This window comes from Dama dama, chromosome 20 (assembly GCF_033118175.1).
Source record: "Dama dama isolate Ldn47 chromosome 20, ASM3311817v1, whole genome shotgun sequence".
In the NCBI taxonomy this organism is placed as follows: Eukaryota; Metazoa; Chordata; class Mammalia; order Artiodactyla; family Cervidae; genus Dama; species Dama dama.
This window is the reverse complement of record NC_083700.1, coordinates 110,318,143-110,342,519: the sequence shown is the minus strand read 5'-3', so window position 1 is coordinate 110,342,519 and position 24,377 is coordinate 110,318,143. Positions and strand designations below refer to the sequence as shown.

Sequence of the window (24,377 nt, the reverse complement as noted above, 5' to 3'; positions counted from 1 at the left end):
CTTTCCTGGGATACAGGATGCTGGATGGTCAGTGGTAAGAAACAGGCAGGGAGGAAGACACAGCATTCGACTCAGACCAGGAAAGGCACATGGACAGCTGTTCCTGGAGCTTGGGATCTAGGCCAGGAGGTCACACCGTGTGTCTGCAGGGGTGGGTGAGGGCCAGGCTGCTCAAGTCATAAGCTCGCTTTTTGGGATTTGGGCAGGAATTCAATGGGGAGCCATTGAAGACTCATGATGCTCAGTGGGGAGCATCAGGAAGATGACCCTCAGGCAGTGCCAAGGATCAGGAGGAGGGGGAGCTGTGATGGAGACACATAGAAGGATGCTGCGGTGGTCCAGTGTGACAGGCACCCATGGGTGGCTCCAGGTGTGATGTGGTCCCTGCACATGTTCTCTGTTGCCAGGATTCCTTCCTGGTTTGTTTTTCTTTCCTGATGATTGGTGCCATCATAAAGAAGTGCTCCCAAGAACAGTGCCCTGCACACCCCTTAACATGCCCCTCCTGGCCTGCACCTTTCTTCTCTGTCCTCATCTCAATAAACCTGCCACAATTTCCCCCTCAGCAACTTCAAACACCTCAGCCCTGCTCAGTGAATAGCAATTAGTGACCAGCTTTAGCCACTTGGGTCTCGCTGTCTACCCCAGGGAGCTTCTCAAGGCATTTCTTTGATACAAACATGGGGGCATTCAGGGGAAGCCAGTCTCTTCCATCTGCCGCAGGAGCAGGTGTCTCTTGGACTCTTCACACCACACAGTTCCTCCTGGGTCCACGCTCACAGCCTTTGCACTCGGCTTACTGCCTGCAGCGTCATGCATGCATGCATGCTTAGTCACTCAGTCATGTCTGACTCTTTGCAACCTCATGGAATGTAGCCCACCAGGCTCCTCTGTGCATGGAATTCTCCAGGCAAGAATACTGGAGTAGGTAGTTATTTCCTACTCCAGGGGATCTTCCCGACCCAGGGATCAAACCCAGGTCTCCTGCATTGGCAGGTGGATTCTTTACCACTGAGCCATCAGGAAGCATCAAGTCCCTGTTTATCTTAAATCAGTCTTGTCTCCCTGGTGGCTCAGACAGTAAAGCATCTGCCTGCAATGCAGGAGACCTGAGTCCAATCCCTGGGTCAGGAAGATCCCCTGGAGAAGGAAATGGCAATCCACTCCAGTACTCTTGCCTGGAAAATTCCATGAACGGAGGAGCCTGGTAGGCTACAATCCTTGGGATCGCAGAGTCGAACATGACTGAGCGACTTCATTTTCACTTTTCTTTTGTCTCCTCTAATGGATTGTAAGATGGTGGAGAGCAGGGCCTCCTGTTCCTTTCTTATTTTGATTTTACTTTTTAATTTATTTTATCCTTAATCCCCAGGAAGTAGTCCCAGTGGACACTTAACTGACAACACATTGCACATTATGAGAAAAATGAGGGAAATGGCTCCTAGTCAAACAAGGCTTCTGCAAGGGGAAAAACATTGATTAAAAATTTGAGGCTATAACTGAGCCCATGGAGTCCCAAAGCCCCAGCTTGATCCTAAACTATGGTTCAGAAACATTCACCGAGGTCTGATGGATGTACGGGGCAGGCCACTGAAGGCCGTTTTGTCCCTCATGTTTTCCATCTTCAGGAGAATAAAGACCTGTCCAGTCCACATGTGCCTGGCTTGGGGTGGGTCAGGAAAGGCAATGGGATGTTTGTGTCCAAAATCCAGCCCCAGCTCAATGGAGGGCCTGACTCCTAAGCCTTTTCTTTTTGAGGTGGAGGCTGTGGGCAGAGGCTGTGTCCATGGCAACCTCCGAGTTCAGTCCTCCACATGGACCACGAAGGGGGCGGGGTGGCAGGAGGGAGACACACTTCCCCAGTTGTGTCTGGAACCAAGGTGGCTTTGGAGGACTCTGCCTTCAGCATGGAAACCGAGTACCTCAGTCTGGGCCCCAGCCTCCATCAGTATGTGGGATTGTGGACATAAGGCACTACCTTGGCCCCAAGACAGATCCTGAGCCCACAGGAGACCCTGTAAGCTCAGAAATAACCACACATATCTGAAGGGTGGTGACCTAGCAGGGTGTCTCCAAGTCACAGAAGCTGGAGACCCTGGGGGTACAGATGGGTGCCCAACTGGGGGCACCAAAAGGTGACCATGGATCCAAACCTGGCCCTGATGGCAAGAATCAGAACCATGGGGGACAGCCTTCCGCTTGCACCCGATCAGAATGCTCGAGTTATCTGCTTATCAAAGTCAGCTCAGATAACTCTGCGAGTCAAATCCCCATAGAAATAAATCTGGAGGGAGGTATTGTATTTTTTTTTTTCACTCTCAGAAGAATGACAAAGGCAACCCATGACATTTCCTCCTCATTTAATTCAACACAGTCATTTGAACCAAGCCGCAAGGCTAGCAGCGGCCATGCACACACACACAGGACATTTTTAGTACCACATACAAAGACAGCACCTTTGATTAGAGGTACAGCCAAGACGCGTGCTGTTTTCATGAGCTACACCTAAAACAAGGACTGTCCTACACAGAGATCACGGAGAGGAACCGTGCAGAAACCTTCGCCAGACAAGCCGAGCTGGAAGCACTGGGCGGCTCCTTCAAGTGAACTCCGAGCGTTGTTCAAGTTCTCCGTCATCAGCGTCAATGGAACAATTGCTTTTACTCACGATATTGATGTGCACATGGCCTATTTCTTACACTAACAAAAGCACAGTCTGTAAAAATGTGAATATAGGGAAAAGCACATTTAAGGAGATCAGCCAAGAGTTATGCTAAATTTTTATCTTCTAGGAGGGTTTCAAGTTACTGATTTTATTCACATTCATCATTTGAATTGAGGATAAAAGGTTAGGATGGTTGTCATTCTCTTTGTGGTCTTATGGACAGGGCCAAATACTTTGTTTTTTTCCAGTCACTATGGCAATAACACAAGCCTCTTCTTGGTGGATTCAGAAAAGGCAGTTCTTCTAGTTGCTATGGTGAAACAAAAATGAAATTCCCTCATTAACAGAGCAAACTTGAAAATTCCATTCATTGACAATTTTTGTCAAGTAAATTTTGTTCCACCTTTCAGAATCCAAAACCATGAATTGATCATCCCCACTACTAAAATTCCTTGTCAGGTCATTAAAGAGGTTTAGGTAAAAAGACATCTTTTATTTGTGTTCATTCCCTACAAACATCCTGAATGTTGTGAGGAGTCATTTTAACTACTGCCCAGACAAAACAGTAAAACATTTTTTTGGTTCATGCTTTTGTAATTTTTCTAATGAGATAATCATTTAATAGCTTCCTTCTAAGATTTTCTTCTTTAGCCACTGAGTACATTCTATTCAAAGTGGAAAAACTAATCTTGGATGTTTAAATAACTTTATTTACTTCTTTTGCCCAAAGATAACACCATTTCCAGACAAAGCTGGGACTACAGGTGTTCAATAAGATAATACCTTGAATTCTATAGCAATGCCCTCACCCTCTATATTACTGAAATAAGTATACTGGTTTCTTCCTAAACTAAGGATTAGATGCAATATTTTATCTTAGGAGTTCTAGGTTCTGTAATTGTGTTAATAATTCCCAATTGCTAAACATTTTTGAAAAAGCCTTGTAAATACTTTGATAAGACTTATATTGAAGGCGGGAGGAGAAGGGGACGACAGAGGATGAGATGGCTGGATGGCATCACTGACTCAATGGACATGAGTTTGAGTAAACTCCAGGAACTGGTGATGGACAGGGAGGCCTGATGTGCTGCAGTCCATGGGGTCGCAAAGAGTTGGACACAACTGAGTGACTGAACTGAACTGATATCAAGCTAATAATTCCTATTTGCTAAACATTTCTGAAAAAAACCTTATAAATAGTTTGATAAGAAGTACATATTCCTGGGAATCTAGCCATGGGAAATTTTCCCAACTATGGAAAAAGATTCATGCACATAGATGCTCACCCCATTGGCCAACAAGAAACCACCTTCAATGATCAACATAGCAGAAATCATTAGAGACTGAATAGCATGCAAGTGTTAATGTAAAGTTTAAGAAGACCCTGTATATAAAGAACACATCTTGGATAAAATATTAAGTGAAAAAGCTTATGTAAAATTGTATATGTGGTATGCTGACTTTATATAAAATTTTAAAAGAGACATAAAACATGCATAGAAAAAAAAACACCAGATCTGGATAAACACCCTGACTTGTTAGCAGTGATTATCTTCAGATAGTGAGACTGTTTATATTTTCTACTTTCCCCATAGTCTACGTTTTCTATAATACTCATGAATTTCCTATCATATCCATGAATTATTTATAATGGGAAAATAATAAGTAAGAGGAACATTCAGTGAAAACAAAATCAGATGCGCCTCTGAGGAATTCATTTTCAGGTGCCTTTTCACACTGCTAGGAAGGGGATACTTCCATCAAGTAGGGTTCTGGGGGCACATGCAGGAAGATTATGCTTTAATGATTAAAATCAGAGAGAAAAATGATAAGAGTTTCTCCTGAAAAAAAAAAAAAAGCAGAGTCCTCTAGCTGTAGCATGTCTTAGAATCTGACCTGACTGCAGAAACTTTTAACACTATGACAGATAATTAGTCACATAATACCAAAAAAAAAAAAAAAAAAGGAAACAAAAGAGAATCCGTTGAAGACAAAGTAAGGATCCAGGAGAGAAAGCAGGACCAGGTTGCTATTCCTAGGAGAGATGTTCCCTAATGTGCATGGGTCCAAGGAGGACAAGAGAAGGAAACGGGAGAACTCCAGGCAGCTTAAAAGCATCCACAGAGGGCTCCAGCCACGGAGACACAGAGAGCAACAGGGCGGCCTGGGGGGAAGCATGGGGAAGGAAATGTTCTTCCTTCACATCCGTCTTCTTGAGTGAAATCGGAGACACATTTTATCCTCAGACTGAGCACACTGGAATGATTAAAGCCATCATGGTGCACCCAGGGGCCTGAACAATTCTCGCTTAGTCAGGAATACAGCTGTTGTCAAGATGCAACTGCTCAGCAGTATCCCTTGAATCTCCTCCATGTAGACGCCTGATATGACCTGTGAAGACAAAGGAAGAGCACTGCATTAAGAGTCATCTCCCTCTTCAGTTCTCAGGACACCGTCTGCTTCAAAACACACTAGTAACATACTGACAGAGGGCCTAAATGCAATACCAGGCACTGAGACATTGCCTTTCAGTATTGAAGCGATTACATGACCATTTTTCTCCCTTAAAGAGGTGAGTTCTGACCACTTTGCCAATGTGAACAAAATGACTGTGGTTGAACAGTTAAGACTCAACTCAAAGATAAGACCCAGAAAGCTTCCAAGTGCCCTATTTGCTGAGTGATTTCTGCACAAGGATGAGTTGATAGTAACATTAAGAACTGCAATAATGTACTGAAGAGATGAACTAGAATTTAAGTGCAGCCGATACAAGAACCGATGGATCATTATGGAGGGATCAAACAATTTCTGGTACCCAGAGGAAGTACTTCCCACCCCACCTTCACTCCACCCATCCTCAGGGAAGGGGTAAGGGTACGAGAAAACAAATAGCTTTCTCTCACCCTGGTTCTTACTTCTTTTCAATTTTAGCATGGGAGAAAGAAATATTTGTACCCAAACATCTCATCCCAAGTTATTGAGTCAAAGGCTGATTCAAGAGGGAGAGCCCCGATGGGCAAATTGATAAGGACTTGTCCCCAGATGTCCCTTCTGCCCTGCCTTCACTGGTGTCCAGCTTACACCCACTTGAGTTGGCATTCACTTCCTTGCCCCTACTCCTAGGAAAGATATCCTCACCTCTCTAGAGAAAGCAGTATCAGAGAGACACTACAATAATAATATTTCAGCACCATGTACCAGTGGGGAGAGGTAGGAGAGAGGGGCAGGATATGGGGAGGGGAGTAAGAGGTACAAACTAATGGGTAGCAAATAACCTACACGGATAAATGATACAACACGGGAAATATAGCCAACATTTTATAATAATAACTATATAAATAGAGTTAACTTCTAAAGAATTAACCTTTAAAATTGCAAATCACTACACTGTACACTTATAACATATAATATTTGACAGCAGCTATACTAAAATTAAAAAAATCAAAAAGTATATATTTTAGCAGCATGTAGGTGGTTGCCTATAAAATTACATTTTCAGCGAACTTCTTAAGGACATGCCAGACAGACGACATCAAAAAAAGAAAATGGATCTTCTACCCGAAGTAAAAAGTATACCAACAAACTGGACGTGCCAAGCACATTGTTTCTAAAGATATCTGTAGTTAAGACTATCTCGGGCCTCCGTGTTCTCACGCTGTTCTCATCCCCAGGCTCACAGATGCCCACGTGGACATGAAGTGATGTCTTTCCCCCAATTCATCTTCATTCACCAGTGAATTAACTCTCCTTACATTAAAAAAAAATTAAGTCTAAGCAAAGAGAAGGTTGCTAAGAAACCAGTCTCTGTGCTCATTTTCCTCATAGTCAACACTCTTGGAAAAAAAAGAGAGATGAGATTAGATCTTTAAGAGGTGGATGAGTACATCTTTTCTGATTACTACACCTCTATGGGTTTTTTAATCATTTTAAATTGTTTCATCACTTCCTAATTGTTTTTTCTATGACTCAGCTCATAAACAAAATAACAAACGCTTCAAAACTCAAATTATAATTTATTGTAAAGTATAATATTGTGTTCATGAAGCACCATGATGGAAGAGTTGAAATGCATTCTTCCTAAATATTCAAGGTTTGTTTTCTTGAGCAACTTGTGGGGCTATGCCTGTCTTCACACAAAATAAATATACAAATAAAATATGTGCCAATCTTGCCCTTACAAAATCTTCCAGGATAGAGGGCTTAGAATATGATATGTAATTGTCAGAACCCAAGGAAAAGTGTTGAGTGACCAGATAAACCAAATACAGTTACCCCTATAACACAGCCACTCTGTGAATAGAAATTCTGCTGTGAGAGGATTTATGCAAAGGTAGAAATCAGGGTCTGAGCCTTGGCACTTAGAAGGTGCTCAGTAAACACGAAGGGAAAGAAGGAAGGTGGGAGGGAGCCTTAATTGTGTTTCCATTCCATGCAATTCACTTCCTTAAAAAAATTCTAATCAAATGGAATGCTCATAGCTGTTTCCTCCTAGCTCTACAACTCCCTAACAACATTTTTAACATTTGGTTTCAGCATTTGGACAGGTAATGAGAAAACTTAATTAAAGTAAATGCTCAGATCATGGTACAAAGCCTTGGGCTCAATTTTGCCAGTTAACTGAATTACATTTTTATTGTGCGAATGAGCTATTGCTAAAAACCTTGAAAGTGAAAGAAAGCATTAGTGGCTCAGTCAACTCTGTGATCCCACGGACTGTAACCTGCCAGGCTCCTCTATCCATGGAATTCTCCAGGGAAGAATCCTGGAATGGGTAGCCATTCCCTTCTCCAGGGCATCTTCCTGACCCAGGGGTCTCCCAACATTGCAGGGAGATTCTTTACTGTCTGAACTATCAGGGAAGCCCCCAAAGTCTTAAAATCTTTACTAAAACATTTTTGGTAGTAAGATGTGATCAACATTCATTTGTTGAGAGAAAATAAAACAAACCAACCAAAAGACCCAAACTTCGTGTATCCCCTAACAGCAAAAATCATCAATGATGCATCATAAGAATGAGGTAAATATTTGAAGCACAGATCTGTAAAGACCCTCATGATCTAGCGTTGAGTAAGAAAAAATTGCCAAGTCTTAGAATAGTCTGACCTTGATTCAATTAATGTCAAAATAGCTATATAATTTGCAAGTTTTGAAAAAAAGATTCAAAAAGATGCTACTAGTGCTCATCTTGGACCAGGGAACAGTCTTGCACTGGGGGCATGAGGGGGAGTTATGGGAGGTGGGTTTCCACCTGTATCCTTTCTATATCCCTTGATTGTTTGATTTTTTTACACTATCGTTATTTTGCAAATCTGATCACATGTGAAAATAAAATAACTGAGAAAATATCATGATCTTGAATTAGTCTCAAAATATGTAAATTTCAGAGCAAAAAAAAGAAGAAAGCTATTAAAATGACTTACCTTGCTAGAATTAAATTTTTCTCCATCAGAGTCCATGTGGTTTTATTTGATTTTATTAGCAATCTCTTTCAGAATACCTTTGAGGTCATTAAGCTTAGAAAGGGGAAAAACAGAACTGGTCTTAAGATCAATTTTCCAACTTAAATTTTAAATCATGACTCTAAGGCTTTTCCATGAAATAGATTAACTATACATGAAATAAGAAGTTTGGCCCATGCCTGGAGTACGGCAGAATATCAGACAGGTGATATTTCAGAGCTTGTTCACTACAGACTTTCTGAAATCAAATCACTAGCAAATAAGCATGAGCACCAATTAGAATTAGTTTTTGCTACTGCTGTTGTTCAGTCACTAAGTCACGCCCAACTCCTTTGCGACCCCATGGCCTGTAGCCCACCAGGCTTCTTTCTCTGTCTGTGGGATTCTCCAGGAAAGAATACTGGAGTGGGTTGCCATTCCCTTCTCCAGGAGATCTTCCCAACCCAGGGATTGAACCTGTATCTCCTGAATTACAGGCAGATTCTTTACCGCTGAGTCATCAGGTAAGCACAAATCTTAATCACTACTGATTCCCACATAGAAATGATAGATTTTTAACAACACAGAAATAATATATAACCTATATATATATATATAATTTACACATATAAATCATAATGTTATATGTAACTAATACCAATAAATGATAAGATATCAATAAAGCTTTGCTTTGATAAAAGTATAACACTAATGAAAATAATATAATACTAATCAAGTTTTTGCAAATAAAATGTCTCCCCTCACCAAAAACACAGTATAAATAGCAAAACAAATTTAGGTAAAAGGCATGATAAAATTATTTTCAATACATGCATATTTCATAAGTTTTTACACAAGATACATGAAGATGATAAAGATCACTTCAAATTACAAGCCATATTGTTACACTTGATAAAAGCTGTAGACATAACGCAATCTCTGTACAGTTGGCTTCCAACTTGCTAAATCACTCATTCAAGGAAAACTCTCAGTTTAACCATGGTTTCTTTCCAGTATTAACCTCATCATCTAACTGTTCTTAGAAAAGGACAAAAAGAAATCGTAAGGGCTGCCTAAAATAAAGGCATAGTAAGATTCCTACTTATAGACTTAAGGTCAAGGAATGACTTTGTTTTCTGGTGTAAGAATGAGATGGAGAATTTTTTTTTTTTTTTTTTTTTACTGGAGGGTTTGGGGAAATCTCTGTATTTGTTGCAGTAAAAGGACTTTAATACACTGTTTAGTATGGTTTAAAACATCAAGAGCTTGCTCAAAGAAACAAGTGCCCAGCCCTAAAATTCTCTTTGGATACAAAGGAGAAACTTTTTGTTGTTGAGAGGAGAAGGCACAGAGGATGGGGGAGGAGATAAAAAGGAGAGAGGGCGGCGGCAGGACTGGAAGAGGGGAGAGAGCCAGTGAAATCTGTGGGTGCAGGCCGAGGGCTCTGTGTTGTGTGGTCTATGGCTTCCCAGGGCTCTGCCTAAATTCTACTAAAACCTGCAAAATGCAGCGTGTGGGGGGCTTCTTGTAGGAACCCACAAAGAGGCTGAGCTCCACAGTCAGGGAGATGCCAAGGGGCCTGGACCCAAGGCCCTCCCCTGAAGGCCCCACAGACCCCAGGCTCACACGTATGTGTGGACAGCCCCCAACTGTGACTGCCACCATCCGGGACCCCTCAGCAGCCCCCACAGCCCCCACTGCACAGGCTCACCGCCCCCCACAACCCTCCCCAACCCTCCCAGAAGCTCATGGACTAGGAGGTCTCCCTGAACCCCGGGAGGCAGTGCAGCTGGCCCAGTGCCTGGGTGTCCGGCTGACCTCTGACCTCAGTCACACTCGGCTCCATCCCCGTGTTGCCATCCTGCCCAGGCTCTGAGCGCCCCCCAGCAAGGTACACAGAAGGCTGAGCTCAACCCCAAGTCCACTTTCCACTGACTCCCTTCAAAGCCACCTCAAGTGGACCAACAAGTAGAACAACAGAACCACAAATAGCCTGTTTTCCCTACACACTGACCCACACATCTGGACACATCCCTAGTACCTCTATTCCCAAGCCAAACTGTCTAAGCCCCTCTGATGTGGCCACTCTGACTGCTCAGAGGGCTCTTTGAAGGAAGTGTCCCAGATATGTCCCCAGAGGTTTGGGGGGGAATAAACCCCACCCCTAAAGAGGCCAACAAGTTCCCTCACAGGACGACACAGCTTCCCCCTTCTTCCCACTCGGGGTTCCCCCTCGTTCAAGCTGTCCCTCTCTAGTCTGGAACATTCCATGCCTCTCTGGACTTAGGGTCTTCACAGCTGCTGACCTTGTTCCCTGATAATGTAGAACCAGGCAACCTGGAAAACACGCCTGATACTGCAAAGTGTTATTCCTACTTAATCCTACGTAATTTGGCTTGAAAATGCTCCCATACCCAAAACATTCAACAAAGGGTCCATTCATGAAATTTGGGGGCCATGTCTGCTTTGATGGCACTTAGCCCAATGGTGTCTTCCTTGTTCAGAGGCTCAGTCGTCTCCGACTCTTTGCGATCCCACATATCACAGCACATCAGGCCTCCCTGTCCGTCACCATCTCTCGGAGTTTGCTCAAACTCATGTCCATTGAGTCAGTGATGCCATACAACCATCTCATCCTTTGTCATTCCCTTCTCCTCCCACCTTCGATCTTTCTCAGCATCCGGGACTTTTCCAATGAGTCAGCTCTTCACATCAGGTGGCCAAGGTATTGGAGCTTCAGCTTCAACATCAGTCCTTCCAATGAATATTCGGGATTGATTTCCTTTAGGATGGACTGATTGGATCTCCTTGCAGTCCAAGGGACTCTCAAGAGTTTTCTCCAACACCACAATTCAAAAGCATCAGTTCTTTGGCTCTCAGCCTTCTTTATGGTCCATTTCTCACATCCATACTTGACTATCGGAAAAACCATACCTTTGTCTAAACGAACCTTTGTTGGCAAAGTAATGTCTCTGCTTTTTAATATGCTGTCTAGGTTTGTCATAGCTTTTCTTCTGAGGGGCAAGTGTCTTTTAATTTCATGACTGCTTCACCATCTGGAGTGATTTTGGAGCCCAAGAAAATAAAAGCTGTCACTGTTTCCATTGTTTCCCCATCTATTTGCCATAAAGTGATGGAACTGGATGCCATGATCTTAGTTTTCTGAATGTTGAGTTTTAAGCCAGCTTTTTCACTCTCTTCTTTCACCTTCATGAAGAGGCTCTTTAGTTCCTCTTCACTTTCTGCCATAAGAGTGGTGTCATCTGCATACCTGAGGTTATTGATATTTCTCCCGGCAATCTTTTTTTTTTTTTCATTTATTTTTATTAGTTGGAGGCTAATTACTTTACAATATTGTAGTGAGTGGGTTTTGTCATACATTGACATGAATCAGCCATGGAGTTACATGTATTCCCCATCCCGATCCCCCCTCCCACCTCCCTCTCTACCCAATCCCTCTGGGTCTTCCCAGTGCACCAGGCCTGAGCACTTGTCTCATGCATCCAACCTAGGCTGGTGATCTGTTTCACCATAGATAATATACATGTTTCGATGCTGTTCTCTCGAAACATCCCACCCTCGCCTTCTCCCACAGAGTCCAAAAGTCTGTTCCGTACATCTGTGTCTCTTTTTCTGTTTTGCCTATAGGGTTATCATTACCATCTTTCTAAATTCCATATATATGTGTTAGTATGCTGTACTGTTCTTTATCTTTCTGGCTTACTTCACTCTGTATAATGGCCTCCAGTTTCATCCATCTCATTAGAACTGATTCAAATGAATTCTTTTTAATGGCTGAGTAATATTCCATGCTGTATATGTACCACAGCTTTCTTATCCATTCATCTGCTGATGGGCATCTAGGTTGCTTCCATGTTCTGGCTATTATAAACAGTGCTGCGATGAACATTGGGGTGCACGTGTCTCTTTCAGATCTGGTTTCCTCGGTGTGTATGCCCAGAAGTGGTATTGCTGTCTCCCGGCAATCTTGATTCCAGCTTGTGCTTCCTCCAGCCTGGCATTTCTCATAATGTACTCTGCATAGAAGTTAAATAAGCAGGGTGACAATATACAGCCTTAACATACTAGGGGTCTTCCTAGTCACTCAATTAAAAACCAGCAATAGTACATCAGAAGGAGAGCAGCTGAAACAGGGTATTCTTTTGTGTGATGGTGTGGTTCCAAAGATAGCTGTCGCGTCTCTCCATGTCTACACGTCACTCCCACCTCGAGGGGTAGAGCATGGACGGGTGGAGTTTACTCCTCTCCCAGCTAGGTCTCAGTCGGTCTGGGGCTTCTTTACTCAATGTCATGCCAGGTCCAGGTCCCACCTTGGGGAGCACTTCCTCAGTCTTGGAAGCCAGCCCCTATGGAACAAAGGGAACTGACCCGAGATGCCCAAGCCACGTGGATCAGAGGTCATGTGGGGACAAAAGCAATGAGGAGGAGCACCAAGGTGACAGGTCCTTGCCTTAGTTCCAGTTGAGACCACAAGAAGCAGAAGAACTGCCCAGCTGGTCCCTTCCCAAACTCCTGATCCAGGAAAGCGAGAGGGAAATAAGATGGTTGTTTGAAGTCCCTGAAGTGTAGGGAACTAAAGCTGATTGTGACAGAAACATTCTACACTCGTCATCCTGAGTGGTTGACACCAATGCATGGAGCAGGCGGCTCCAGGGGAGGGAAGGAGATGAAGGAAGAGACAAGCTATGGGGGCAGGAGGTACAGGTAGGAAGGTTCTAGGCATCAGTTCAGAATCCTGCATGGGACCAGACCACAGGAAGGGAGACCCATGGACACATGGCCTCTGATGTTTTACATGCTGCTGATAACTAGTACAGAAATACATATGCAAGGAATTGTGGACTGGATAAATCATCAGTTAGAGCTCTGAAGAGAGCACTTTTGGTTCATTTATTCAATGTTTTTGAGACTCTCTTATAGGAGGGGATCTGGGTACTAGAAACCCTGCCAGTCCTGATGGGGTACTGTCAGCAGTGAAATGGCACATCTTGGGAGTGGGAACGGGGGAGCAGCGAATGTGACATGTGACTGCAACACCCAGGGCCCATCCTCAGAACACCACGATAAGAGCAATACCACCTCCTCCTCAGAGCCTAACAGGGAGCCCGTATTTATGAATCAATTGTCACTTCTCCTGAACCAAATCATAATTTCCAGCTGCCCAGCTCAGGGTGGAGGTGGCCACTCTCTCTCTAGGCTTGACATTTACGTGTGTATTTGTGAATTCGTAATTCAAATTTAGTAGGTGACAAATTAGAGTGGCAATAAAAACTGGCATAGAAGCTCCCATGCTCCCAAGCTGCTTTTCTGAGCCTGTCTGGTGTTCCTTGTCATTGCAAGCATCTTTCTCTTGAGAGAAAAAGAGAAATGGGGTCCTGGGTTAGACAGAAGCAGGAGAAATTTCAGACGCTGTAGAAATGGGACTCAGGACTATTCCCATGTGGGCTAGGAACATCTGAGAAACAATTTTGTTCCAGCAGTCAGACTTCACGCAGTGAATGAAGACAACTGAACACAGAACAGGGTCATATCCATTTTTCAAGACAATTAACTTCCTTTATTTCTGGACACTGGCCTCTAGCTGAAGGCTCAAAGATAATAGAGTTTAAAAAATATTTCCCAAACTATAAACAGGACCCTACCTTTGTATCCAGCTGTCTAAAACGATGCCTTATTCTTCAAAGATGTTTAAAAAGAGAGAGAACAGAGAGAGAGAGAAAAAAGGGGTTATTAGGCTCCATTTTAAAGAACAAAATACAGATCATTTTCATTTCAACTAAATTAACATCAGCTGCTTTTATCATTTTTACTTTCTTCCTAATACCCAACCAAAGCAGAATTGCACTCTTGTCCCAGTTGGAAGGACAGCAAATTGATGCAGCCTTTGTTGATGTGGGTGGGGGGTGGAAGATGACACATAAGGTCCATTCCTTCCTTCCAAAACTAAGACCTCTGAGTCCAGGGACGGAGGAGAATAGAGGCCTCTGCCTTGTTGCTCGAAGAGAAAAGGCATGCCTCACGTCCCGTGCTCCCGAGAGCTGTGTTAAGTCTAACAAAGGGAGTAGTTGTTCTTATGTTCACTCTTTCTTAGACTGAATTCTGAGGTGTGCTTGGAGCTCTCAGAATTACATTTGACTATTAACCCTGTTAACCCCACTTTAAGTTCAAAGGGCATGCTCCTGGAGGCCCTGCATCCCACATTCTTCGTGGACCATCTATGGAATGAGTGATGTGTCTAGTTCTATGGGATGTCTACAGCAACCCCATGTGCCTCACAGAGGATGCTCAGGACTTCCCAGAGACAACAGTCTGTGACAGACCAACGAAAGGGCTTTGCCATCTTCTAATCTCTCTGTTTCTTCCTCGCAGAGATACATGTGTGGACCCTGTGAGGTGATGACTGCTGCCCATGATCTGCGGATCTTCCCAGAATTCACCTCTGCATGGCACATGGACCCATGCTCTGGTCACCTGGTCCCATGGCCTTGCCTTGCGGGTCCCAGATATCAACACCTCTTTCTTCCCTGCAATCAGGAGGACCGTCAGACAGCAGGTGCGGAGGTTTTGCTGTTCCTAGCAGGCTGACACACCCTTCTGTGTTTGTCACCTATGGCTGTCTGAGCCTTATGCTGCCGCTTTCTGGTGCAAATTTTCTTTACACAGAGTTTGTTCAAATAAGCTGCCCGTGATCTGCTAGCTTCCATACACGAGGGGAGCCTCGCAAAGCAGGAATGAACACTGACATACTCCTCTGAAGGGTCGCTGGCCTTTGTGTTGATCTTGACAAGGTAATTTTCTTTCATGACACCTTCCCATGCCAGAGTCATGTTGTCTTCATTCCTGAAACCTTGGATAATGAGACAAAGAAAAACATTCAAGTTGTTTCACTTACCTCTTTCCCTCCTAAATCAACACCTGCTAGGCATTTTGCCATACTCTGGAACCAAAGGAATTAGATTCGTCCTGCACAGGCTGATCTGACTGATGTTACTCACTAGTGACTGCAGCAGAGTGATGGAATAGTAATGAATTTCTTGGTAACAATGAGGAATTGGGGCTTGTATGAAATAGGAATGCATTTTTCATTCCAAACAGAGATCCATCCATAGCCCATCTATGCGTTTTGTGACCTAACAAAATCATTTCACTAGTCAATTTTGTTCTCATATTTCCTATGTTCCATTTTGATGACATCAGAATGCTACACTGATTATCCAGTTGGATAATTACTGATGGATTGTCTATTCTCAACCTAACACTGGGGTATAAACTTTGGAGGAAAGGAGAATCATCCCTGGACTTCATTCCTACCCTCTCGAAATATGCAGTCTAGGCGTAGACCTCAAGGAAAATCTTATTTTTAGTCTTTTCCTCTCACCTAAACCAGATGTGCTGCAAAACTGGCCTGGGGAATGTTCCAGCAAGATTTTTAGTTCTTTTTTTTTTTTTTAACAGTAGGGCTCCCCTGATGTCTCAGACAGTAAAGAGTCTGCCTGCAATTCCTCAGACCCCATTTCGATCCTTGGGTTGGGAAGTTCCCCTGGAGAAGGAAATGTTAAGCCACTCCAGTATTCTTGCCTGGAGAATTCCATGGACCGAGGAGTCTCGTGGGCTACAGTCCACGGGGTTGCAAAGAGTCAGACACAACTGAGTGACTAACACTTTTTACAGTGACTTAGCTTTTCAGATGGCATGCAAACAAAAGAACAGATCAACGTGTCACCTGTGTTTCCAGGACTAGTGCAATGGACAGCAATCCTTCATATGAATTTGTGGGGAAGGAAAAGTGCATACATTCATGCAGGTGTCCACTCAGAATAAGTTTACCTAGTGTTTAGTTTTAAATTTGTTCTTTGAGCTGTTAGAATTTAGGAACTGCTATAAGATTTTCCTAAATGTAGAAAGAATTACTTGGGAGTCAAAGGCAAAACCAATATGCAAGGGGCAGAATTGAAGCAGATCCCAGATAGCAAGTCCAGATTTTTTTTTCAATGGTGGTCATTCACTTTAAAAAATAATTCCTAACTGAATTTCTCTTAACTGGATTTTTCCAAGCAAAGTCATTCTCAATGTCTTTTCCTCAAACTAAACGTATGTGGAAGCCCAGTAGGAGAACTTAATAATCAGCTGGAAAAGGATAGATGCTCCTGAACTCAGGTGGCTAGACAGCAAAAATGGCCAATGACTAAACCTCCAGCCTCGCTAAGAGTCAAGGAAATGTTGACTGAGACAACAACATGGCAGTTTCACAACCAAACTGGAAACAGCAGGGTCTACAATAATGACTGTACCAGGCGTTGGCAAAGAGGCAAATAAACCGGTTTCCCATACACTGCGGAAAATCTGTGAACTGTTACAGCCTTAGGGAACGAGGGAGGGATGGGAATAGACATATCAAAAGACTTCAACATGTACATACACTACATCTAGAAATTTCTCCTCTAGAAAGAACTCAAAGGAAAAAAAAAAAGTCACTGATGCACTCAAAAATGAATATATAAAACTGCTTATCATAGTGTGACATAGTAACCAAAGAGAAGAAACCATCATACATGCTTAACAAGGGATTGGTTTAATGAAGTATGGTATATCCACAGGCTAGAATATTTCACAGCTAAAAATTATCATAAAAGTATATATTTATGGTGACGAGAGATGTTCTACAGGAGGTTATTAGTTAAATGAGCAAATTAGGTTTTGAATATGTATGCACAGAGCAATCAAATTATCATACACCCACCCAAAAATAACAGAATCAATACCAATAGGCTATCAATATTTATCTCTAGATGAGCTGTGCTGTGCTTAGTCACTCAGCCGTGTCCACCTCTGTGTGACCCCATGGACTGCAGCCCACCAGGCCCCTCTGTCCACAGGGGTTCTCCAGGCAAGAATACTGGAGAGGGTTGTCATGCCCTCTTCCAGGGGATCTTCCCAATCCAGAGATCGAACCCAGATCTCCCGCATTGCAGGTGGATTCTTTACCGTCTGAAGCTCATCTGCTCTTACCCTTAGTTGAGCTTTTCTGTATTTTTCAAATGTTCTATAAATAAGTACTTTTTCATTCATGAAAAGTGATGGGTTTTATAAAACTGTAATCACTGGGTAGCATACCTTTTACTATCACTTGAAAGCATCGCCCAAAAAGTACTAAACGGGGATGCTTGGATTCTACCTTTTCTGAAAAGTTATTTGAAAAATCTTGCATTTTTTCTCTAAAGAAGAGCCATGTGAAGTTTAAACCCCATGATTCTCCTATCACTGGAGGCAAATGCAAAGTAAACGTGGGAAGGAAATCAATACCGTGAGAGGAGTCGATGACCACAGAATGCTGTGGCTCAGGAATTAGCCATCCCGAAGGAGAGACAGAAGGGCAGGTGGTGACCAGATGCCCCAGCATCTCCAGGGAGTAAACAGCTCTTGGCTCCCTGTCTTCTGTCATCACTGCACAGTGGCTGGAGGCTCCTGTCCTCCACCTCCCATCCCCCCTCCATGTCTTTATTCCTTCCTGAGACTAAGAACTGTCTGAAGAGAACATCGATGGCTCACCGTTTCTCTGATTGCTGTGAGCCCAGCAGAGAGGCAGGTGAAGATGGACACGCCTCATTTCTGCCTTCTTTGCTTTCCCTAGTTGAAGCTCCTGTCCACTTGCTGGCCAGGTTGGGGGATTTGCTTTCTCTTTATTTATCTATTTTAATTGAAGAAGACTCTGGAGAGTCTCTTGGACTTCAGGGAGATCAAATCAGTCCATCTTAAAGGAAATCAACCCTGAATATTCATTAGAAGGACTGATGCTGAAGCTGAAACTCCAATACTTTGGCCACCTGATGCAAAGAACCAACTCATTGGAAAAGACCCTGATGCTGGGAAAGATTGAAGGCAGGAGGAGAAAAGGGTGACAGAGGATGAGATAGCTGAATGGCATCAGTGGACTCAGTGGACATGAGTTTGAACAAGCTCCAGGAGATGGTGAAGGACAGGGAAGCCTGGCGAGCTGCAATCCATGGGGTCACAAAGAGTCGGACACAACTGAGCGACTGACCAACAAATAATTGCTTTGCAGTGTTGTACTGGTTTCTGCTGTACAACGGAGTGAATCGGCCATATGCACACATAAGTCCCCTCCTCTTGGACCTCCCTCCCACCCACTCCCACCCCACCCCTCTAGGTCATCACAGAGCATGAACTAGCTTCCTGGGCTTTGTAGCAGGTTCTCCACTAGTTTTCTATTTTACACATCGTAGTGTGTGTGTGCTCACTAAGAAACCAACACAGCATTGTAAAGCAATTACACCCCAATAAAAAAAATAATTAATTAATGAAAACAAATCCACCAACCTGGCCAGCAAGTGGACAGGAGCTTCAACTAGAGAAAGCAAACAAGTTAGAAATGAGCTGTGTTATTCTGTACCTGTCTCCTTGAAGGGCTGACCACAATCGGAGAAACAGTGAGCCAACGATGCTCTCTCCAGACAGTTCTTAGTCTCAGGAAGGAATACAGAAATGGAATGGGAATGGGAGACCACCAGACAGGTCCCAATTCACCCCACCCTCACTTTCCTCAACCCCTGGTGTCCACATGTCTGTTTTCTACATTTATGTTCTTATTATGCTTAATCACAAATAAGTTTGGGGAGGAGATCTGCACTTATTCCTGCCTTCTCAACCCATCCTGAATCCAAAGGATGGATTTGTCCTCACCCATACATCATGTCTCCTGATTCTACTGATTCTGGACTGGAGAGTGGACCTTCTTCCCATGTAGCCCCTCTGCCTCCCCACCCCCAACTGGAATCCCACTGGTGATGGAGAATTCCCTACCTCACAAGGTACCACATCATTTCCAGACAGGCCTAACTGTTAGACATGGCTTTTATAGCTCAGCTGGTAAAGAATCTGTCTGCAATGCAGGAGACCCTGGTTCGATTCCTGGGTGGGGAAGATCCCCTGAGAAGGGATAGATTACACACTCCAGTATTCTTGGGCTTCCCCTGTGGCTCAACTGGTAAAGAATCCACCTGCAATGAGGGAAACCTGGGTTCAATCCCTGGGATGGGAAGATCCCCGGGAGAAGGGAAAGGGTACCCAGTATTCTGGCCTGGAGAATTCCAAGGACTGTTATAGTCCAGGGGGACACAGAAAGTCTGACACAACTGAGCCACTTTTACTTTCATTTTCACTTTCCTTTATACTTCATCAAACCTTCCTCCCCACACCATTTCTCCATCATTTATTTTTTTCTCTGTAACTTCAGGAAGAAGTATGAAACTTGTTGCCAAAGACTCCAGTTGGCAACACATTTCCTAAATTTACTTTGCATTTGCCTCCGAGTCTGCAGGCTTGGTTTGGTCCCCTGAGCCCTCTCACAGGTTCTACAGTCATTCATCTATGACACGGCTTCAAAACAGACTCAAAGGTAGATCTGAGATGCTTCATGACACTCCTCTGATCTTTGGGTATAGTCTTTGAGTACAAATTCCAGGTCTCAGCTTTCAATTCCCATCCCTGATATAAAGACTTCTCATTCTTTTGGTTAGAAACGATTCACTCTGTCTTCCACAGCAAAACAATGAGGAGAAAGACAGTAACTTATCCAAATTGTCAAAACACTTTTCCTCATTAGGAAAGGCAATTACATACATATGATAGCTAATGACATCCCCAAAGTGACATTTAACATCTTGAAATAATGCTGTTAAAAGAGTCGACCATGAAGATTGTTTAAACTGTGACATGAGATGGGGGTCGTTGTACATTTACATTCTGAAAGCCAGATTTTAGGGGATCACGGCTGCAGGGGTAACACAGAAGCAAATTACAAACAATATTGAAGGTCATATTCCTGAGTATCTTTCCTGCATTTTTCTTTGCAGGAATCAAACAAAAAAATGATGGTTCTTGGCAAATTAAATTTTTCTTAATTACAGCCAGTTATCATATCTAGGTTAGTAAAATTCATGTTTTTACTTTATGAATCATCAAAATATTTGGGATATACTAGAAAGACATGAATGATTGGTCCAAAATGGAACATGAATCCCATGATGGTAGTCATGCATTCTTAGTCACTCAGCCATGTCCAACTCTGCAACCCCATGGACTGCAGCCCGCCAGTCTCCTCTGTCCATGGGATTCTCCAGGCAAGAATACTGGAATGGGTTGCCATGCCCTCCTCCAGGGGATCTTCCCAACCCAGGATAGAACCCAGGTCTCCTGCTTTGCAGGCGGATTCTTTACCGTCTGAGCCACCATGAAAGCCCAAGAATACTGGAGTGGGTTGCTATGCCCTCCTCCAGGGGATCTTCCCAATCCAGGGATCAAACCTAGGTCTCCCACACTGCAGGCAAATTGTTTACTGTCCGAGCCATGAGGGAAGCCCAGTCAGTGAAGAGAGAAACAGTAGTTGTTTCAAGCAACCAGGTCTCATGGAGTTGTTAAGTAAGGCACAAGAGATCTGCTTAGAGACTCAGTGAGACCCTTCTTGGCTTTTCCTCAGAAAAAGGGACAGAAGGAAAATCCCAAGGGCTCTAGGGCTGGATCCAACCTGGGTCATCAACTCTGCATCCCTAATCAGCACACAGAGCCACTGATGACTTCTTTGAGCCCCTGAATCGCTGGAGTCCCGGGGATGCAGGACTTCTAATTTTACTGTAGGGATGGTCTGTGGCTACTGAGATAAGTCAGTCACCCTAGGCCCTCGGCACTGGCACTTTTGCCATCATGGGCCCTTTCCAGGATGAAGAAAATACTAAAAAGATTACATGACCGGGTTGGTATAAAGACAAGTGTATACCAGTAGGGGCTTCCCAGACAGCTCAGTGGTAAAGAATCCACCTGCCAACGCAGGAGACACAGGAGACACAAGTTGGACCCCTGGGTCAGGAAGATCCCCTGGAGAAGGAAAAGGCAACTCACTCCAGCATTCTTGCCTGGAAAATTCCATGAGGACAGAGGAGCCCGGCAGACTACAGTCCATGGGGTCATAAAGAGCTAGACATAACTGAACATGCACCCATGCATATGAAAGTGAAAGTGAAGTCATGTCTGACTCTTGGCGACCCCACTGACTGTAGCCTACCAGGCTCCTCCATCCATGGGATTTTTCCAGGCAAGAGTACTGCAGTGGGTTGCCATTTCCTTCTCCAGGGGATCTTCCCAATTCAGGGACTGAAGCCAGGTCTCCCTCACTGTAGGCAGATGCTTTACTGCCTGAGCCACCAGGGAAGTGGTGGCTTCCCATGCATACACCAGTAGATTTTCTGTCACCTAAAAATTCTTTCTTTTCCTTCTGGCTTTTAAAAGAAATGGAAAGATCCGTGTGGACCCCAAAGGGTCTGGGCCCCGTCAACGTGCAGACGCCTGCCCTGCAGATCTGCTCCACGCCCACCCAGAGACGGAGCCGCCAGCTTAAGCCTGAGTCTAGAGGACAGCTACAGGACCCAGTGGTGCTCTTTCCAACTCTTTCTTTGTGTCCAAACATCCGGAGGAATGAAAATAGGCCTCTCTCTCCCTTGGGCTGAATCTGGTAGAAGCACATTTGTGGGTGAGGAAGACTTGCCCAGCTTAGTGGCTCAGGAAGGGGCATTAGGAAACCCTAGGGTCTCGGGGGAGAGAGCCAGGTGTGGGTTCCCTGCAGCCAAAAAGACGGTGGGACCAGGTGTGACCGAGGGTCAGGGGTCAGAGAGTCAGCTCCCACAGCCGGGGCGAGGAGAGGGGCTGGTGGGGAGCTGCCTGCCTGGCGTCTAACAGGGCTGAGGCGGTGGGCAAGCATGCGAGAGAGAGAGAGAATGTAAGCCCCATGGCCATGTGGATCCTGCCTTCCGGAAGGCAGTGTGGGTTGTCAGCACGGAGAGGGCACAGAAGACACCCCTGGAGGCCAGAGGCTCGGGTTGGGGAGCAGCCCCCGGAGAAAGCATTGCCAGACCCCCCCAGCAGCGGTGGTTGGTGTGAAGGGGTCAAGCAGGGTTCAGCTGAAGGACCCACCACGCGCCACACGATCGCGGGTCAGCTGGAATCACGCACAGACCAGGGAGCACAGAGCCAGCCCAGGGCAGCGCCACTGTTTCCACAGAGGGTTTCCGCTCTTTCCTCTCCCTTCTCCTGCTCTCCAACCCACAGAAGGTCAGTCAGGGCAGCTGGTGAGTGAGTGGGAAGGAGGCGGGGAGAGAGGAAAGCCGGTGGCCCACCCTTCCTGATGAATCCACTGGCTGAGAAGGGGTGCTAAGGGGAGCCTCCCCTCTGGAAGATGGCAAGCTGGCTGGTTCATCTATCGGACTTCAGGTCCCAATTCCTAAATTGAGATTCTTTTACCAAGTAAGACCATCAGAAGATCTTCTCTAAGAACCACCAGAAAAGTCATGAAGAGGAAAAGTTAAAATTTGACATAACCTCCTTCTCCTTCTGCCTCTGTAACTCAGCTTGCCCCTTGCAAAGTCTAGATCACGTAGGTCAGGTTGTCTCAGAAAGTGGGGACTTGCAATACTAGGAACTGGAGTTTATCTCACTCACCCTTGTCCTGCTCTTTGCAATTGCCCAGACCCTGCAAACCTGCTTAATCATGCCTGTCCAGGTCAGGCATCCCCCTCCCCATCTTGACTGCTGTTCCCACACATGCAAAACCCCTTAGTTTAAACTAGCCTACTAACAGCTAGTGTTGCCCACTACAGTCTGTCTACAAAAACTCTGTAATCCCAAAAAAAAAAAAAAAACAACTCTGTAATCCCTTTGTTCGGGGCTCAGAGATTGGAGTGCTAACTCCTCTGGGTCCGCCAGTGTAATAAACCTGAATTCTCCAACTCTCCGAGTGTGGTAGTTGGTTTCTTGAGTACTGGTTTCTGAAACAATAAGCCTTACTAGAATCAGACCTAAGATCTCCCAGAGAATAAATGTCATGGAAGCAACAGAGAGCAAGAACCAAGTCACATTTTGACACCATCCCACCCATCGTGTTTGTTCAACATCCTACTTACACCCTTATGATGTCCATCCAAAAGCGAGCCCCCTGTAACAAGGCCATCCCAGCAGATCTAGCTGTCTTTCTTAATCTACTCTTCCTCCTGAATAAGTCACTGGGGGGCTTGATGCCTGACCTTCACAGATGAACACTTGTTATTGTTGTTTTTTTTCGGTTGTGTGGCGTGTGTGACCTCAGTTCTCCGACTAGGGATCAAACTCATGCCCGGCAGCCTTGGGAGCTCAGTCTCAACCACTGGGCCGTCAGAGAAGCCTCAGGACACACCCCTGTGAGTGCTGAAATAACTGTCACTAACCCCACCTGTTGAGATGTGGACCAGACACCCTCCCAGAAACGAACCCCCACCCCTGGGCCCCAGCACCAGGGTTGAGCCACTCACAGCAGGCGGAGGGCTCCGTGTTCCTCTCTTTGCAGCAGCACCGGAAGCAGTTCTTGACCACCCTGTAGAAGTAGGCGAAGACCACGAAGGGGAACGGGATGTTGAGGCGGCTGCAGTATTCCTGCACCAGGAAGTACCTCTGGAACTTCCAGACCTGGTCGTTGTTCTCCTGGACAGTGCCCACGGTGTAGCTGGCGGGAGGGGAGAGAGGGTCAAGGCTCAGCCTTCCGCAGGCCTGGCCATTTCACCGCCGAATACCCGACATCAGCATCAAGCTCTCGCTGACACGGGAGAGAAAAATTCATGCTGGTATCAGAGCCTGAACAACTCAGGCACTCTTCCGTCCATGCTGGGTCAAAGTTAGATCTGGCTTTTGTCTTGCTGTTGTTGCTAATCACAAAAGATTGTCCAACGAACTTTAAAATGATTCCTATTTCAAGATCTCTCAAGGGTTCTCTTTGTCCGTTAGTCCGGTATCATGTTTCATACTGAGAGGCCCAAGGGGATGACTCTCGTAGGAACAACTTGCCTACGTCATTGTGGGAGTTTAATTATAAACGATCTGGGAGAGCCGTTTGTTAATATTTATCAAGGGCCTTAAAAATATCTATCCCTTTGACCCATTGATTTTATTTCTGGAAATCTAACCTAAGAATAAGGAGACACTGAGAAAAGAGAATATAGAAATGGTTATACATTCATTGGGGTCTGGTGCCCCCACCATCCACCCAGCAGCATGAAGCAACCAAAATGTTCAACACTAAGAAAATGTATCACAAATTATGGCTAGTCCATATGATTACATTATGCAGTCATTAAAAATTATGTTTATAACTAACTTTTATACTTTGGGGAAATGCTTAGATATGAGTGAAAACAATAAGGCTTGGATTTTTACTT

At 44.6% G+C, this 24,377-nt stretch overlaps 1 protein-coding gene across 1 annotated transcript in view; it reads right to left on the bottom strand.

Annotated features, from left to right (window-relative positions):
• Nucleotides 1–8,127: 8,127 nt before the first annotated feature.
• Nucleotides 8,128–24,377, bottom strand: part of TRPM8 (transient receptor potential cation channel subfamily M member 8) — a 94,555-nt gene continuing 78,305 nt past the window's right edge. Inside the window, exons 21-24 of the mRNA XM_061120120.1 lie at nucleotides 23,478–23,668; nucleotides 14,872–14,971; nucleotides 13,767–13,800; nucleotides 8,128–8,178 (exon numbers count right to left, since the gene is read on the bottom strand). Of these exons, the coding sequence (XP_060976103.1) occupies nucleotides 8,128–8,178; nucleotides 13,767–13,800; nucleotides 14,872–14,971; nucleotides 23,478–23,668 (376 nt within the window). The remainder of the gene's footprint in view (nucleotides 8,179–13,766; nucleotides 13,801–14,871; nucleotides 14,972–23,477; nucleotides 23,669–24,377) is intronic.